General features: G+C 40.6%; 1 protein-coding gene across 1 annotated transcript in view; it reads left to right on the top strand.

Annotated features, from left to right (window-relative positions):
* Positions 1–769: 769 nt before the first annotated feature.
* cenpi (centromere protein I) overlaps positions 770–15,990 on the top strand; it is a 99,537-nt gene continuing 84,316 nt past the window's right edge. The window contains exons 1-6 of the mRNA XM_072270730.1: positions 770–872; positions 9,254–9,379; positions 9,702–9,820; positions 10,172–10,279; positions 12,982–13,030; positions 15,217–15,263. Coding sequence (XP_072126831.1) covers positions 782–872; positions 9,254–9,379; positions 9,702–9,820; positions 10,172–10,279; positions 12,982–13,030; positions 15,217–15,263 — 540 coding nt within the window. The 5' untranslated portion in view covers positions 770–781. The remainder of the gene's footprint in view (positions 873–9,253; positions 9,380–9,701; positions 9,821–10,171; positions 10,280–12,981; positions 13,031–15,216; positions 15,264–15,990) is intronic.

Genomic DNA, 15,990 nt, shown 5'->3' with positions numbered 1-15,990 from the left:
ATTTTAACAATGTCTAATAACCAGTTTCCTGTCTGACTCAGACCCAAAGTCGTTAGTTCATTTCTCTCCCGTTCTCCACATAGGCTATTTGATCTACTGGGTATTTCTGGCATTCCCCTATTATCTCGGAATTCCATTAAGTCTCTGTTTTGGCTGCCACATTTGCAAATGTTTTTTAACTGACAAACTACCAAAATAGTTTGAGTAGTAGTAGCTATGAGTTAGTTTAGTGTATAATGTGAGAGAAGCATCAGACGGAATTCCACGCTGTCTGCAAGCATGATGTGGATCCTGGGCCCTGAAGCTTTGGCACAAAAACACTAACTTTTGCATGGCTGCGGTTACAGCATTCAACTCATTGTATGACCTGAAAACCCTGGACTTCACCAAAACGCAAACATTCTCTTTGCTTTCTGCAGCAACCTTCTTCCTCCTTCGTCACCATCATACGTTGACAGTCATTAACTTGAAATGTCGACCTTTCTCCAAAACTGGTACCCGACCTGTTGAATATTTCCAGCATTTTTCTGCTGCATTACAGAATAAAAAGAATTGGCGTTCTTTATTTGGTGACTTGAATACGAACATTCACTGTTTGTGGTTTCTTTCAGTTGCCCACTCCACCCACGACAGGAAAGATCCCTGCAGCACGTCCCAATGGGTTAATGCGCATGCTCCGAGCCCATCGGACGTCAGCTCCTCCTCCGCGTTGCGCTGCGCAGGCGCCAACGGCCTGTGGTGCGCGCGCGGATTTGAATGTGCCCCGGTATTTTTCACGATAATGGATCGGAGCCGCGGGCCGAATGTTCGGCTTAGGGAGGCGAGCGTTAACACGGAGTTGCTGCAGGAAGCGGTCGAGTACTTTACCACTGGTAAGTGTAACAGGGACCACATCCCATTCCACTTCAGTCATCTTAACTCCGTGTGGAGGAGAGCAAGCCTGGCTGTCAGGGTTGCCCCCTCCTCAAAGCCTGGCTGCAACTTACTTAAGTCAAGTGAAACGAATGAAGGAGCGAGCAGGGTGTCAGGACTTGGCGCTGCAAAGGATGGTGAGGTAGGTTGGGTGAAATCGGGCCATATCTGTTAATGGGATCTTGAATTTGATGCTCGGGGGTATCTGGGTACTCGGTGAGGATTGCCTGATGGAATTGATCATCAGCGTAAATTGCAGTGGAAGCCGAAGTGCTTGTTTAGAGATGTGTAGAGACAAAAGACTGTGTGTGCTGTCATCCGGAGTTAGATCTGTTAGGAAAACTCAGCAGGTTTGACAGCATCTGTGGGAGGAAAGGAGTTGGGTCAAGAAGCTGCATCAGCTGAGGAAGAGAAATTGATCCTCTTCCATGTGATTTAAAAATAGTATAGAATCATTGAGGAAGAGTTCTGGTCTCCATACTTGAGGAAGGATATACTGGCTTTGGAGGCAGTGCAGAGGAGGTTCACCAGGTTGATTCCAGGGATGAAGGGGTTAACCTATGAGGAGAGATTGGGTTGCCTGGGACTATACTCTCTGGAGTTCAGAAGAATGAGAGGGGATCTTATAGAAACATACAAAATTTTGAAAGGGATAGATAAGATAGAAATAGGAAAGTTGTTTCCATTGGTAGGTGAGACTAGAACTAGGGGATATTGCCTCAAGATTCAGGGGAGAAGATTTAGGACTGATGAGGAGAAACTGTTTTTCCCACAGAGTGGTGAATCTGTGGAATTCTCTGCCCAGGGAAGTAGTTGAGGCTTCTTCACTAAATATATTTAAGAAACAGTTAGATACGATTTTATATAGTAAGGGAATTAAGGGTTACAGGGAAAAGGCAGGTAGATGAACGGCAGGCTCGATGGGCCGGATAACCTACTCCTATTTCTTATGTTCTTATGGGAACTGAAAGATGTGGGATCGAAGTCAAAACAAAACGTTGGGACAAGCTCTGTGGGGTGAGAAGCGTAATTTTTCAAACTGAGGAACCTGAGAACTAAGAAAAGTTGATGGTAAATTTCGAATTGTAGAGAAGGTATTAGGATTTGTATCAGAGTTTACAAGAGATTAAATGACACATGATGGTGAGAGTTAAAGGGAGACAAAGGCAATGAATAATAAAAGATGGGTGTAGTGTCTGGACAATGTAATGGCTTTATGAAAGAAAATGCAAAAAGATTCCAAAGCACAAGGAATCTTATACCTGAGGTGATAGTTGGAATGATTGAAAGAATAGTTGGAATGAATAGGAAGTCTTTGATCTTAAGGGCAAAGTTTCTGATAGTAGTGTAACTTTTGATTCTGATTTAAAGATAACATTTATAGAACACTGCTTGGTGTAAAATGTGCTGCTGAAGAAGACCATTTCTGGTGACGAGCATAGTTACTCGTGATGTTGTAGGTAGGGTGAAGGCTAGGTGAGTGCAATCATTTAGTTGGAGTGCACAGAAAAATGCTGGAATTTTTAGGTCTCAAATTTGGAGGATAATGATGATTTAGTTAGGTCACATCTGTGGAGAACGAAGTAGATCTAGTGTTCAGGTCAATGGCTTTTCATTAGAACCGGAAAAGATTGAAAACATACTTTAAATTGGAACAACACACCTCAAAGTTGCTGGTGAACGCAGCAGGCCAGGCAGCATCTCTAGGAAGAAGTACAGTCGACGTTTCAGGCCGAGACCCTTCGGATTGGAAGGTGCCAGCACTGGGTAGTGAAAAAGGCATGTGGGATGCTTACTGTCATCAACCGTGGCACTGAATATAAAAGCAAGAACGCCATGGTAAATTCACATTTGGAGAATTGTGTACAGTTCTGGTCACATTATATAAGAAATGTGCTGGAGAGGGTGCAGAACTATTGTCTTGTGTGAATGAGGTTACCGGAGAAAAGTACTAGCAGTTATAAAGCAGCTTCTTTATTCAACAAAACAAGACACAGCAGGCATCATATGGAGATGTTGTCAGTCGAAAGGTCTATCTATTCCCAACACTACACACATTTTATGTGCTAAAGATAAAAGTCAAACAAATTTATATTTACAATCTTCCCACCATCACACCCAAAACGAGTGTTAATCACTGTCACATCCGTGCAATGGAATGTTGATTGGACTCTTGCATAGCAGACAATCAGGTAAGTGTCTGTTTCCTGGTCTGCTTAGTCTGTAAACCTATTGTTCAGAGCTGGATTAAAATTAAATCCATAATTCAGACATAAAGACAGGAGGCCCAACTTGTCTTCTAAATATGCTAAATACAAAAATCACTCTAACAGTACCTCCTCTTGGCCCTCCTGGACAAAAATAAAGTTGTACCAATAAAGGCCAATGTTAAGGAGGATCTATTCAAGTAGGGCAGCAGAAATGCCTTGCCTCGGAATCCGCCCCCCCCAATTTCTTTATGTGCATCTACACCTACTCTATTATCTCTAATTTTTTTTGTTACCTACGAAATGCTAAGTAGAGAAATTGTTTCAGAAATTTGAACACAGTCTTTAGAGATGTGTCTTCATTCGTATGTCTGTTGTCTCTTCCCTTGCTGGATGACTGCAGCTTAATCACATTCCCCATCTTCACCCCTTCATTCTCTGATAGCTAAAACTCTCTCTTTCTAGGGGCACCAGTAAGGCAAGTGCATCAGGCTCACAGGCCCCCATATCAACATGCAGGAAGGGGTTGGGGTGATTTATATTTGAATGGCTGCAAGGACCTCTCCCCGGTTGTACCTCCTTCCAAATTGTCCAGTGGATTGCTGGCCCAACTGCTGAAAGGGATCAGCTCATTTGTATTCATTCCCCATGCAGGCTGGGGTGACTGCCTTCAGATACCATGTGCAATCTTTCTCAGTCTTCCATGCTATAGAAGTTGTGGAATCTGCTGCCTCTGCTTTAACTTGTTGGGAAAGTTTCTACCCACGAGGTGAAGTGATCCATAATTACTCGACAGTAGCTTCCACCCACCCACCGCCCCCCCCCCACATATGAAGTCCATCTGGATGTTTTCCCAGAATCCCCTTGGCCATTGCAGGTTTGCCAGCTGTCGTGTTATGCCCTTACCAGGGTTATGCTGGGCACAAATGATACAGCAGTGGACACCACCAGTCCTGTGGGAGGCTTGTGATCATGCTCTGCCTTCCCTGGTGCCATCACCTGTGATATAACTTCAGTAGTATCCACCTAATACATGACTCCTTCCTCCCCTGGTGTTCAGCTCCCTTCTGATTTCTCCTTTGCTCCATTTTTCCTTCTCTCCTGCCTTTTCATATAATTTTACTAAACTGGCTTCCGTTGTTTCTTCCTGCACGCTTTCAATTTCAATTGCCTCTTGATCTTCTGCTGCCTTCTTCGCATTGATGTCTGTCCACACATTTTGTTTCTGCTCCTTACTCTCCCCTTTCTGGTGAGCTTTTACTTTATTCCTGCCACCTCTGCTGGCAGACTCGCTGCTTTCAGCAGTTGTTGTGTTAGGTACCCATGCTGTGCATCTGCCCTTCAGCTGTTTGTGACTGCTCTCAGCCACCCTGTATTCAGGAGCTCTACAGTGATTTGGGCCGAGTTTAGTATGAATTGTCCTATCATTACAACTGATTCACTGCCCACGCAGTGCAGTCTAAAGCTGCTATGCAGTGAGGAAGTCCTACTGCATTGGGTATCTGTTTCCTTGAATAATATGCCACTCGCTTTTTTGTGTCCCCATGGTCCTACACCATTACTGCATTGTAGTACTCTCCCTCCTTGCTGCTGTATAGTTGTAGGGGACAAACCGCATCTGGTAATCCTAGTGTCGGAGCAGGGTCCAGTGCTTTTGTGGTATCTGTAAAAGCCTTTTCCTTATCTGGCCTTCATCTTGCTTCCTCCAGAGGGAGCTTCCCTCCTGTATCAGGGCCTCTAGTGCTGAGAACATTGGTATGAAGTTATGGCAATAATTAAAAAGACCCATTACCTTCTTCAGTCCCCTTATGCTTACTGGTCGGGGCAATCATCTGATGGCTGAATGTTTATCACCAGCCTCCGGATCCAGCACATTACCCTCCGCAACTTCCGCCACCTTCAACAGGACCCCACCACTAAGCACATCTTTCCCTCTCCACCCCTCTCCGCTTTCCGCAGGGATTGATCCCTCCGCGACTCACTTATCCGCACGTCCATCCCCACAGATCTGCCACCCGGCACTTATCCCTGTAAGCGTAAGTACTACACCTGTCCCTACACCTCCTCTCTTGCCACCATTCAGGGCCCCAAACAGTCCTTACAGGTGAGGCAACACTTCACTTGCGAATCTGTTGGGGTCATCTATTGCATCCGGTGTTCCCGGTGCGGCCTCCTCTACATCAGTGAAACCCGACACAGATTGGGGGACCGCTTCGTCGAGCACCTCCACTCCGTCTGCCACAACAGACAGGATCTCCCGGTAGCCACCCACTTCAGCTTTGCTTCCCATTCCCATTCAGATATGTCCATACATGGCCTCCTCTACTACCATGATGAGGCTAAACTCAGGTTGGAGGAGCAACACCTCATATACCGTCTAGGTAGTCTCCAGCCCCTTGGTATGAACATAGAATTCTCCAACTTCCGGTAATTCCCTCCCCCTCCCTTCCTCTATTCCTATTTCACATCACCTGCCTCAGAGTTCCGCCTCCTTCTACTATTGCGCATTGTTCTCCTGCCAATCACCTCCCTGCTTCCCCTCCCCCACCCATTTGTCTTTCAAATTACTGTTCTTTTCAACTACCAGCATTCTTCAAACCCTCCCCAAAGTTCTTCCTTCAGTCCTGACGAAGGGTTTTGGCCCGAAACGTCGACTAATCTTTTCTACTTTTGCTGACTGACCTGCTGAGTTCCTCCAGCACATTGAGTGTTGTTTATCATCTGACATGACCTTCCTCCCCTGCAAAATGGTGTAGCCCAGGTACTGTACGGTTTGCTTTCCTACCTGCACCTTGTGTGGACTGATTTTAAACCCCTCGTCTAGCAGTATCTCTACGCTGGCTATTGCCCCTAAACGACCTGTTTCATCTTCTGAAGCAATTAGTAGATCATCTACATCCTGTAAGCTGGTCAACCAGTAGGGTGTTGGATTGAACTTTTCCAACGTCTGTGCCATCACCTTATGAGAAATGGCTGGGCTATTGTGGAATCCTTGGGGAGTATGGTCCTCGTTTTCTGGTGCCCAACCAGGTCCAGACTGGTCTTAGAACTCGGGTGCTAAGGGGAGTGCTCAAAATCCACTGACAATATCCAAAACTGAAAAAACTTTGTGTCCTGGAGACATGCCATTTAGGATTGTTGCACAGCTCCCCACAATCTCAGTGTGGCCTTAAGGGCAGTATAGTCTATTGTTCACTGATATGATCCACCAGGCTTCTTTCCTGTCCATATAGGCGAGTTAGTAGTTGGCGCAGTCTCTCTGAGTATCCCCTGGTGTTTTAGTTCCTTCACTATACCCTGAACAGCTGTCAGTGCATCTATGCTGGCTAGGTTGTGTTCTCTGTTGGTTGTACAGGTTCGCTGCCCCTGGCTTGTCCGTATTACTTCTCCCTTTCCTGAAACTATAATGATTCCTACTTCTCTTCGGATGTCTCATCTAAGGATAGTACCCTCATTATTTGGACATACCCAAAAATACATTGGAAGCCACATTCCCCAGATTTTGATTATTTGTGACTCGCTTCCCTCTGCTTTTACTGTTTTTCTTCCTCCACCCGTAATATAAATAACATATCTGGTTGTTGGCAAGAGAAGGTCAATTATTGATACCAATGCCCCAGTGTCAACTAACATATTGCAATGCCGGCCCCATAACAATGCTGTTGTGTACATCCATGGGTCATCAGCGTAGGTGGTAGGGGCTCATCTTTTTCTGACTCAGAAGCCGTCTTCATCAGCTCTATGATCTGATTGACAGTCAGATTGGTCAGACTGGGCACCGACAGGGTGAGAGATTGTGTGTATGCTTGACTTTCACCTATTTTTCTTCCTTTTTTAGACACTGCCTCCAACCATGTCCTGATAGGCCACAGCTGTAGCATTATCAACTCCTTTACCCTCCCACACCCATTCCAGTAGTACCTTGCTTCATGCCCTGGCTGCCAGCACACAAAACAAAACCTCTGTGACATCACAGCAGCTGCACCCACTATAGCCACTTTACGATTTCTCTTCCACTTTCTTTGGTCTATTATACCAGCCCACAAACCTACCTTAGAGTGGATTGACCCCTCCGCTATCCCTAAATCTAAAATTTCCTGGTGGGCTGAGTTCAGACCTTCCTTCATCATTTTCAGGAAGAGTGGTCCAACTTTGAATACTCTTCATAATATTTACTTTCTGCATAATCCATAGCTGTCTCATCAGCTCTTTGAATCACTGCCATTATCGTTCCCCGGTTACTTACACCTCCCCCCAGTTGCTGCTCACTTCCCCTTTAAGAGAGCAATATCTTTCTTCATTGCTGGTGTTCCTGGTAGTTGCCCATCTACCATCCTGCACCCCCTGGGCCATACTGTTCCACGTTTTCATTGGGCACATTGCTTTTACCAACATGTGTATATCTTTATGGTACATCTGGTGAATTTCAACCATTTCCTCAAGCTTGCACCAGAATTCTGAATCCCCACATGCAACTTTAAGTAAGGGCAACTCTGACAAAATGCTCTGTTTCTCCCCAGGTGTGAAAGACTTATAAATGGTCATAATTAGAGTCAAGGGCTGGTCCAGATCATTAGGGTAATCAACCTGACATTGCCTGACCTCAGCTGGTGCCATCTGACAGATATACCAGGGTAAAACCTCTCCCCGAAATAACTCCACTCTAATTCCCACATTGTGCAAAATATAAATGACGGGTACTGATTAAATAGCATGTACTTAAAACCACAGAGTATGTACTCCACAACCTGAATTTGTGATGCCTGCTGTATTCCTTTGAATTGCACTTGCAAAATGTGTATGCTAAAATGCAGCCTTCAGAACGAGTATACACGCCCCCCCCACTGATGTCCCGAACCTTCAATAACAATGCTTCACAACTGTTAGCTCCTTCTCACCAAATTAACACACAAAGTTTCGTCTCTTACATAAACACACATACTCGTGCGCACACTACTTTTATATCTACCAGTTCAGCTCTCTGTGTTTGTGATACCTCATCTTCTCGTATTCCACTGACCCTAACAAATCCAAGTATGAGTGCTAATTTTAAAAATACTCACCCATTTAGACTGCTAAGATTGCTGGTCACACGATGGGTTGCACAAAGGTATCCCACTTCTGACACCAAATCACACCAGATGCTGTGTGAATGAAATCACCAAAGAAAAGTACTAGTAGTTATGAAGCAGCTTCTTTATTCGACAAAACAAGATAGAGCATGCATTATATGGAAATTCTTTAGGTTGAAAGGTCTGTCTATGCCCAATGCTACACACATTTTATGTGCTAAGGGTCAAAGAAAATTCAGGACAGGTCAAACAAATCCATATTTACAATTTTCCCACCATCACACTCAAAACGAGTGTTAATCATTGTCACATCCATGCAATGAAATTTTGATTAGACTCTTGCATATGCAGACAATCAGCTAAGTTCCTGTTTCCTGGTCTGCCTAGTCTGTAAACTCCTTGTTCAGACATGCAGTAAAATCAAATCCACAATTCAGATGTGAAGACAGGTGGCCAAAGTTGCCCGCTAAATGTGCTAAACCCAAAATTGCTAACATGGACCATATTGGTTCTGTGACTAGATGTGTGCTAGGTTTGTTTTCTCTGCTGTGGTAGAGGCGGGCGGCTGGGGAGTGACATAATAGATGTATGTAAGTTTGGAGGAGGATTGAGGTAAATTGTACAGATAGTGCAAATGGTTTTGTGTCGGGAGGTGTCTAAAATGAAGGCAAGGGTATAAACTTGTGGAACGTTAAAGTAGTACACAACTATGATCTCACTTGGTGTCCGAGCAGGCATAAAGGGTTTAATGGCTCTCCTGTTTTTGTTTCTTATGAACAATGCCTTTAGGTTGTTGTACTTTAGTAGGATTTTAGTGATAATATTATAGCTGGTGGATTGTGGTTTCCATTTATGTTGTTTATTACTAATGTTTTAGCAAGTAGAATCTACAATTGACCGGTCATGGAGCTTCTGCGTTAACGAGAGAAAAATTCAACATGGTTTCTTATTCGTGATTCCCATCCAAGACGTAAATTATAAATTAGCAGAGGCTGCGTGAGATGGGATCTAAGTGTGCAAAAGAAAAAAACCATATTAATTGTATTTTCTATTTTGGTTCAGTGGAGGAGAAAAATCCATCAAAAAGAATTCTTTATCTGGAGACAATTGAAGGCATTGCTTTTGAGAAGGGTTTGCTACCGGATGTGATTGAAGCACTTCTGGATGTGGCTATGAGTGCCAGACTAGGTAACCAAACTTAATGACGTACAAAAGAAAACTTAAAAAGGATTAAAAAGCATGATATAGAAAAGTATATAATAATTTATTTTTCCTTAGTGAATATTAATTGTAATGCTGTTATGGAAAACTTCAGCTGAGCTTGTTTTATTAAATATCAAAAATTTTGATGACACCATCTGTGGTGTAATTGAACAAATTGCAGTTGCAAATTAGACTTTTAGATGGTAAAGTGTAAAATATTTTCATACATTGTCACATTCTTCTCTTGTAACTAAATGTTTTCATTTTGGTACAGTGGGTCTGATGAAATGAATGCTTTCTTTTAAAGTTGACAGGCTTAATACACGCATCTTAAGATGCCTTATTCCTGCATCAGTAGTTCCTGAAAATGCAGTGACTAAAGCCATCTCCTGGATATGTACAAGGAAACCTAGTGTTAATGTCCAGGTGAGTCAAAATGCTTTTGCAGAACAGAGAACTGTGCCTTTATTTAAGACACAGTTTTAAGTTCAGGCCTGCACCTGAGCTACAGTGGATGCTTACTTCATAGGTGATTTTCTTCACAGAATTTCATTCAAATCACTTTTATATCTCAACTGTACTTCCATTAATGACCATTAGTAAGCAATGAATGGAAAAAGGAAAACCAATTACAATTTAAAATTTGCTCTGAGATTAGAAATAGTCCAAGTGATTTATTAAAGATTAGTAAGTGAAACAAATATGGAGAAGATTTGGAAATATGGAAGTGACATATAAACTAAATGATGATGAAAAATTAACTTTTCTGATCTGCAGGTACTATTTTTCAAGTGGTTGTTAGCTGTGTTTGATCTGTTGGATTCAAAGAAACATATACATTCATTGTATGGCATGATTTTCTTCTTCCTTCAGAATGACAAACTGGTAAGAAATACTTCAGATTTTCTCATCAGGTAAATTTTATGTGCCATAGCGCAATATACTTACTGATAATATGTGAAAGTGAATCAATGGCTCAGGGTTTCTCAACTGGGGTTCCGCGGAAACCTGGGGTTCCATGAGTGGTCGCTAGGGGTTCTGTGAGAGATCGTGATTAAAAAAAATAAATATTGTTTTTTGAACTTCACTCGATGCTAGAGCTCGCAGTGTTGGACAGTGACAGAGCAACCCCATTAGCAATCTCATTAGAGGTCTCTCAGCCCAGTAAACCAAGTTTATTCTCAGTTTTTGATGCGAGGTAAAGGAGACCATAGATGATGTTAGCACTGTATTGCACTGAGGGAAGGACGGTTGTTGGCTGATGGTGAGCGTTTTATTGTATGGAGGGGAGGACAGTAGGCTAATGAGTGTAAAGTGCATTTTCTGAGTATTGAATGGACTTGCCCAATTTGGGCTGTGACATCAGCCTTTCCCTCCCGAATTACCTCCCACAACTTCCCCTTGCACGCCATTGACTGACTTATGGGAGTGAACAAACTCTACCAATGTAGTAGAAAATTGGAGGGAAATTTTCATTCTAAAGAAGAAATTTCTACCTGCCACAACTCAGCTGCTGGCCTGCTGCTTTGCTGTTGTTGTAAACATTGCAGAAGGTGGATTGTGTCGGTTAGAAGTGAATTGTACTGTGAAGTTTTTATTTTTTTATGGTTTTCTTGTTCAGTTTTTTATGCCATTCTTATTATGCAACAATGGTCACAAAAAAGTCTCTTTACCATGAAGGCTACTTAAAAGTCACACAGTTGATGAGAGCCTAATACTACCAGTATGTAACCTAATACCACCAGCATGTAAAATTATAGTGGGTAAAATACTAGGACAAGATGCAATACAAGAAATTGAAAAGGTTTCTCTCTCAAAGAGTAAGATAAGTTGACATGTGATAAACTGAAGAACAACAGATTCTCTCCGGGTTGATGAGTCACCAATAAATATTATGTAGCATTTGTAAGATTTGTAAATGATACTGAAATACAAGAAAACTTTTTCCGTTGCAAGGAGCTGCCGAAACAAGCAAAGGCCAAGATATATTTAACGTTTGGTCTTCGTATCTGGAAACAAAAGGTTTTTCTTAGAGGAACTGTGTTGGCATCTGTACTGATGGTGCCCCATCAATGGTTGGCTCTGTGAGGGATTTCATTTCTCTAGTGGAAACAAAAGAAAAGCCTGATGTTGTCACAATACACAGCTTCAACATTGCAATTAAGTTTTTATGTTATAAATAGCATTAATTAAAATCAATTGACAACCTTGATTTAAATTAATTTACAAAGCTGACCTTTAGAAGAATTTTTTTAAAAATTCGGGATGGTCAATATTTGGAGCATAAACATTCACCATAACAACCTTTTTATTAAAAAGTATACTGGTAAGTAACAAAAATCTACCATTTGGGTCTGAAATAGTTTCATAATGAATAAATGATACTGAAGAGTCTATGAAAATGGAAACTCCTTTTACTTTGGCATTTGAGTTCGAATCATATTGTTGATCCTGCCAAAACCTTAAAAAACGCTGATTATCCTCTCTCCTCACATGAGTTTCTTGTGCAAAAATAATGTGGGCATTCATTCTGTGGAATACATTAAAAAAAATTTCCGTTTAATCATGTGGTTTAAACAGTTTGTATTCCACGAAACAAGTTAATAATCTTATGCATATTACTTAAGTGAACTATTTGGTATGTAAAGGGTTAACCAGAGTAGAAACTCATGACTCCGGAAGAGGGAAAAAAGGCTTGAAGAGGAACTGGAAGTTACGACATTTCGGACATATTTGTAGTTACAAGTTAGCCTCTTATACAGGGTTCCCTAAGACCTGAAAATTATTTAAAGGGTTCCTCCAGGGCAAAAAGGTTGAGAAAAGTTGCTATAGCTTGATAATGAGTGAAACGCTGAGTGCAGAGTCTTAATTCTAACGATGGCATTTGCAGTGTGGACATCTTTCTTTAAAATGTCAACACTCCATGATGGTCTATGATATTAAATGCACAATACTATCTGGAGTAGAATTGCAGTGTAGAGATGCCTTGAGATCGTTTGTCCCCTCATGTCTGAAGGAGTTTTGCTGATTTGTACCTTAATTTCATTTTTGCCTCTTTTATTTTAAAAAAATCTATCATCTATAAAGGGGTATATTTCTCAGTCCTGAAAATTTATATTTGCTTTGTATTCATAGATTTGTGAATTCACTTTGTGTGCATGTGTATATGGAAAGTGCTTCCTAATTTCATTACAAAATGGCCCTTTTGCAACATGATAATATCTTCTCTGAATATAGTTTCTTCATACCTAAATCCTTAAATTCCTTTTCTACTTTAAACACCGCAGTTAAATTTCTCCTTGACATTCTAAATGCAAGAGGTTTAATTAAATAAAGAATCTGTTATAATTCTTTGTTAAATGAAAAGCATATTCATTGTGAAGTAATTTTGGAAGCAATGCAATTTGCTTCTGATGTGCCACTTAACAGTTGAGAAATAACCAAATATCTGTAATCTATACAGGTATGCTTAAAATAAGATTCAGGCTAATATTTTGAAGGTGAAACTTTTTAAAAAGTATGAAAAAATGTTTATCTTTTTGATGTTTCTAATAGTGTGAATTAAATAAGATTTTTTTTCTTTCCAGTGCCCATATATATGTCACCTATTGTACCTGTTGACAAAAAAGGAAAATGGTACGTATATTGATTGCTCACGGTTGTATTTTACAATGCTTCAATTGTGTATCATAATTACAACAGCATTCAGTAACTTGAGAATCAAATTGCACTTGAAATCTGTTCAGTGTTCTAAGTTTAAAAATATAAGTTTAATCAGTCAATTGATCAATGCCACAATTCTTCATTTATCTTGAAGGAAATGTTCCAGTCAGTTTATAGCACAGGTGTTTCCATCTCATCTTTTCCAGAGTATAATTAGTTTGATGTTGGTGGTAAGCTTGCCGCAAAAACATGTTTAAGTGAACCTGTATTAATAGCTCAATGGTATTGTAAAGGCATTTATGGGGCTTTCAGGTATTTAAAAAAAATTACCGTGCATAAGATCCCATCATGCTGTGAGGAAATTAAGTGATTTGGATTGAATTTTTTTTCTGTGGAGCTTGGCTTTGAACTGAGAAAATGCTAACAAGTTGAAAGGTAATAACCTTGGCTCCCCCAAATCTGGATTGATCTCTGAGCCCACATTTGGAAATGATGAATCTCAAATTGTTACTGAAGTGAAGTTGTTCATCAGCCATTCCAAAATGCAGATCAAACCCAAAATACAGGCACATCCATGTTATGAAACTTTTTACTTTCAGAATTCACATATCACTACTTAAAAAAATTGAGATCAGGAATAAAATTCAGTCATACAGAATTTTTGTTGGGGGAGCAGAAATAGAGGAGCACAATTTTTTTCAACTTGTTTCTTTAATCCATGTGCAAATGACAAGGTTTTGCATTATGGGAAAATGTAATATTGGCTGTTTTCTAGGAATACAAACCTCACCACTTTCCTTTGCTCCCTCTTCACATCTATAATATGGGGATTGCTTTGCCTTTGGTCAAGTATCAAAGGAAATTATATTTTATTCAAGGGAATAGATTAGCTCATTAAATCAGACAACTCATTGAATTATTACAAATAATGCAAAGAGGTGGAAATGGAAGGGAAAAAGTAAAAAGAAGGCATTTACATGCATAAAGATGTGCAAAATCACCCAGAGCATGTCATAATAGATGGTGCATTTTTAATTGGAGTCATAGAAAGCTACAGCACAGAAGCAGGCCCATCTTGCTCATTTAGTCCATGCTGAACCATTTAAACTGCTTACTGCCATTGACCTGTACCCAAACCATAGCCTTCTATACCCTTCCCATCCAGGTTTCTGTTAAACATTGAAGTCAAAATCACATCCACCACTAACGCTGGCAGCCCATTCCATACTCTCACCATCCTCTGAGTGAGGAAGCTTCTGAAGAATTGTAGCTCTTCTGATATATTCAGTTGCAGTGAGATAAGTGTAAGGCTGAAACACAAACAGGATGATGCAGTGTGAGCAGATTTTTTGAGTACTCAAAGCCAAGGGATCTGGAGATTTAACAAACTGCATCTGTAGCATCAACCAGAAGATGGATGTTGAGGGTAGTGTGAACTTTTGTGGGAAAACAAAGGGAAAGCGGGTGTGTGAATGAAGCCAACTAATGGCCTGCAGAATCTGGCCTTAAAAGTTCCCACTGTTACTGAGGTTCTGTAGTTAGGGAAGGGTGACTTGGCCAGTTACCAAACAACTGATACTCAGGACAGGGATGAGCTGGTCTGATAACATGATTGTCACCAGTACGTGAGATAGTTTTAGCTGGTAATTGGTGGACATTAGTGATTGTTTCATAATCTGTAAATTCAAGTAAAAGTTGATCATTACAAAATAAGAAAATTCTGTTTTGTTGTCGCTAATTGAAGCTACTGGTTAGATTCTTGCACAGCTAGTGGTGGTCTGTCACTGCCCTATTTAAGATTGCTAGATGAGCATAATGGAAATACTTGTCCTATAATACCATGAGATAGTCATGATCAGCTATACTGTAGTAGTCATATGACATCGATTTTGCTTGGTTGATATGCTGCTTGAGAAACCTGGATAAACTTCTTTCTAATAAACTCTCTGATCATTCACATCTATTTCATCATGTTGCAAACTACAGCTTGCAACTTCGCTATAAGGGTTTCAATTGTAATAAAAATGCTGTTGTAAATGACCTATACACAGCAAAATATCCAGAATGTTTCTCAGTGACATGATATGAAACAAAAGGAAGGTTTTTTAAGAGTGGCCATATTTTCATCTAATACCTTGTGCTTTCTTGCCAATTATCAGTTAAACGATTCAGAGTTAAGAAGCTAATAGATCTACAGTCCAAAATGGTAAGTGCAAAATTGGTTTGATTTGTCTACTTCCAGGAGTATTATGCTTCATTCAATATTTATTGCCATTGACATTCAACAGCATATAGGATACAGCCAGTAACTTCAGCTAAAATTTTGATGAATTTGCTAATGCCTTATGAAAATCTTTGAAAAGATCAACTACTCCTATGATTGAATATGAAAATAAGTCATGGGATATATTTAAAACAGGGGTTGATTGTTCTTGATTAGTGAGGGCGTAAAAGTTTATGGGGAAAAGGCAAGAGAATGAAGTTGAGAAGGATAATAAATTAGGCATGATCAAATAGTGGAGCAGATTCAATGGGCTAAATGGCCTAATTGTGACTTACAGTTTTATGCTTGGAGCTGTAAAAGCCTACCAAGACAATTTCAGCATTCCTGCAACCTAAAATCACAAAGAAGCCATGACAGAATGGCAAGTTAATTTTGGTGTTGCCAAAGGTGAGCTCATGCATTCAAAATGATAGAACCATCCAAATGGGATTAAGCTAGAAGGGCTGAAGGTCCAAAAATATTTAGGGATTATTTATTTGTATCATTGAAATATCATTGTAAATCACATACAGAAAATTATCTCAATGGATAATGGAATGTTGTCTTTTAAACTGGCAGGTGTCCTGGGTTATAATAACAATACAAAAGTCTGATTAGGCCACACCTGAGTGCTGTGACATCTCGAGGGACCACATCTTAAGTATAAGCT

This window comes from Mobula birostris, chromosome 10 (genome assembly GCF_030028105.1).
Source record: "Mobula birostris isolate sMobBir1 chromosome 10, sMobBir1.hap1, whole genome shotgun sequence".
NCBI lineage: Eukaryota > Metazoa > Chordata > Chondrichthyes > Myliobatiformes > Myliobatidae > Mobula > Mobula birostris.
The sequence above is the reverse complement of the archived record's forward strand: the minus strand, read 5'-3'. Positions and strand labels throughout refer to the sequence as shown.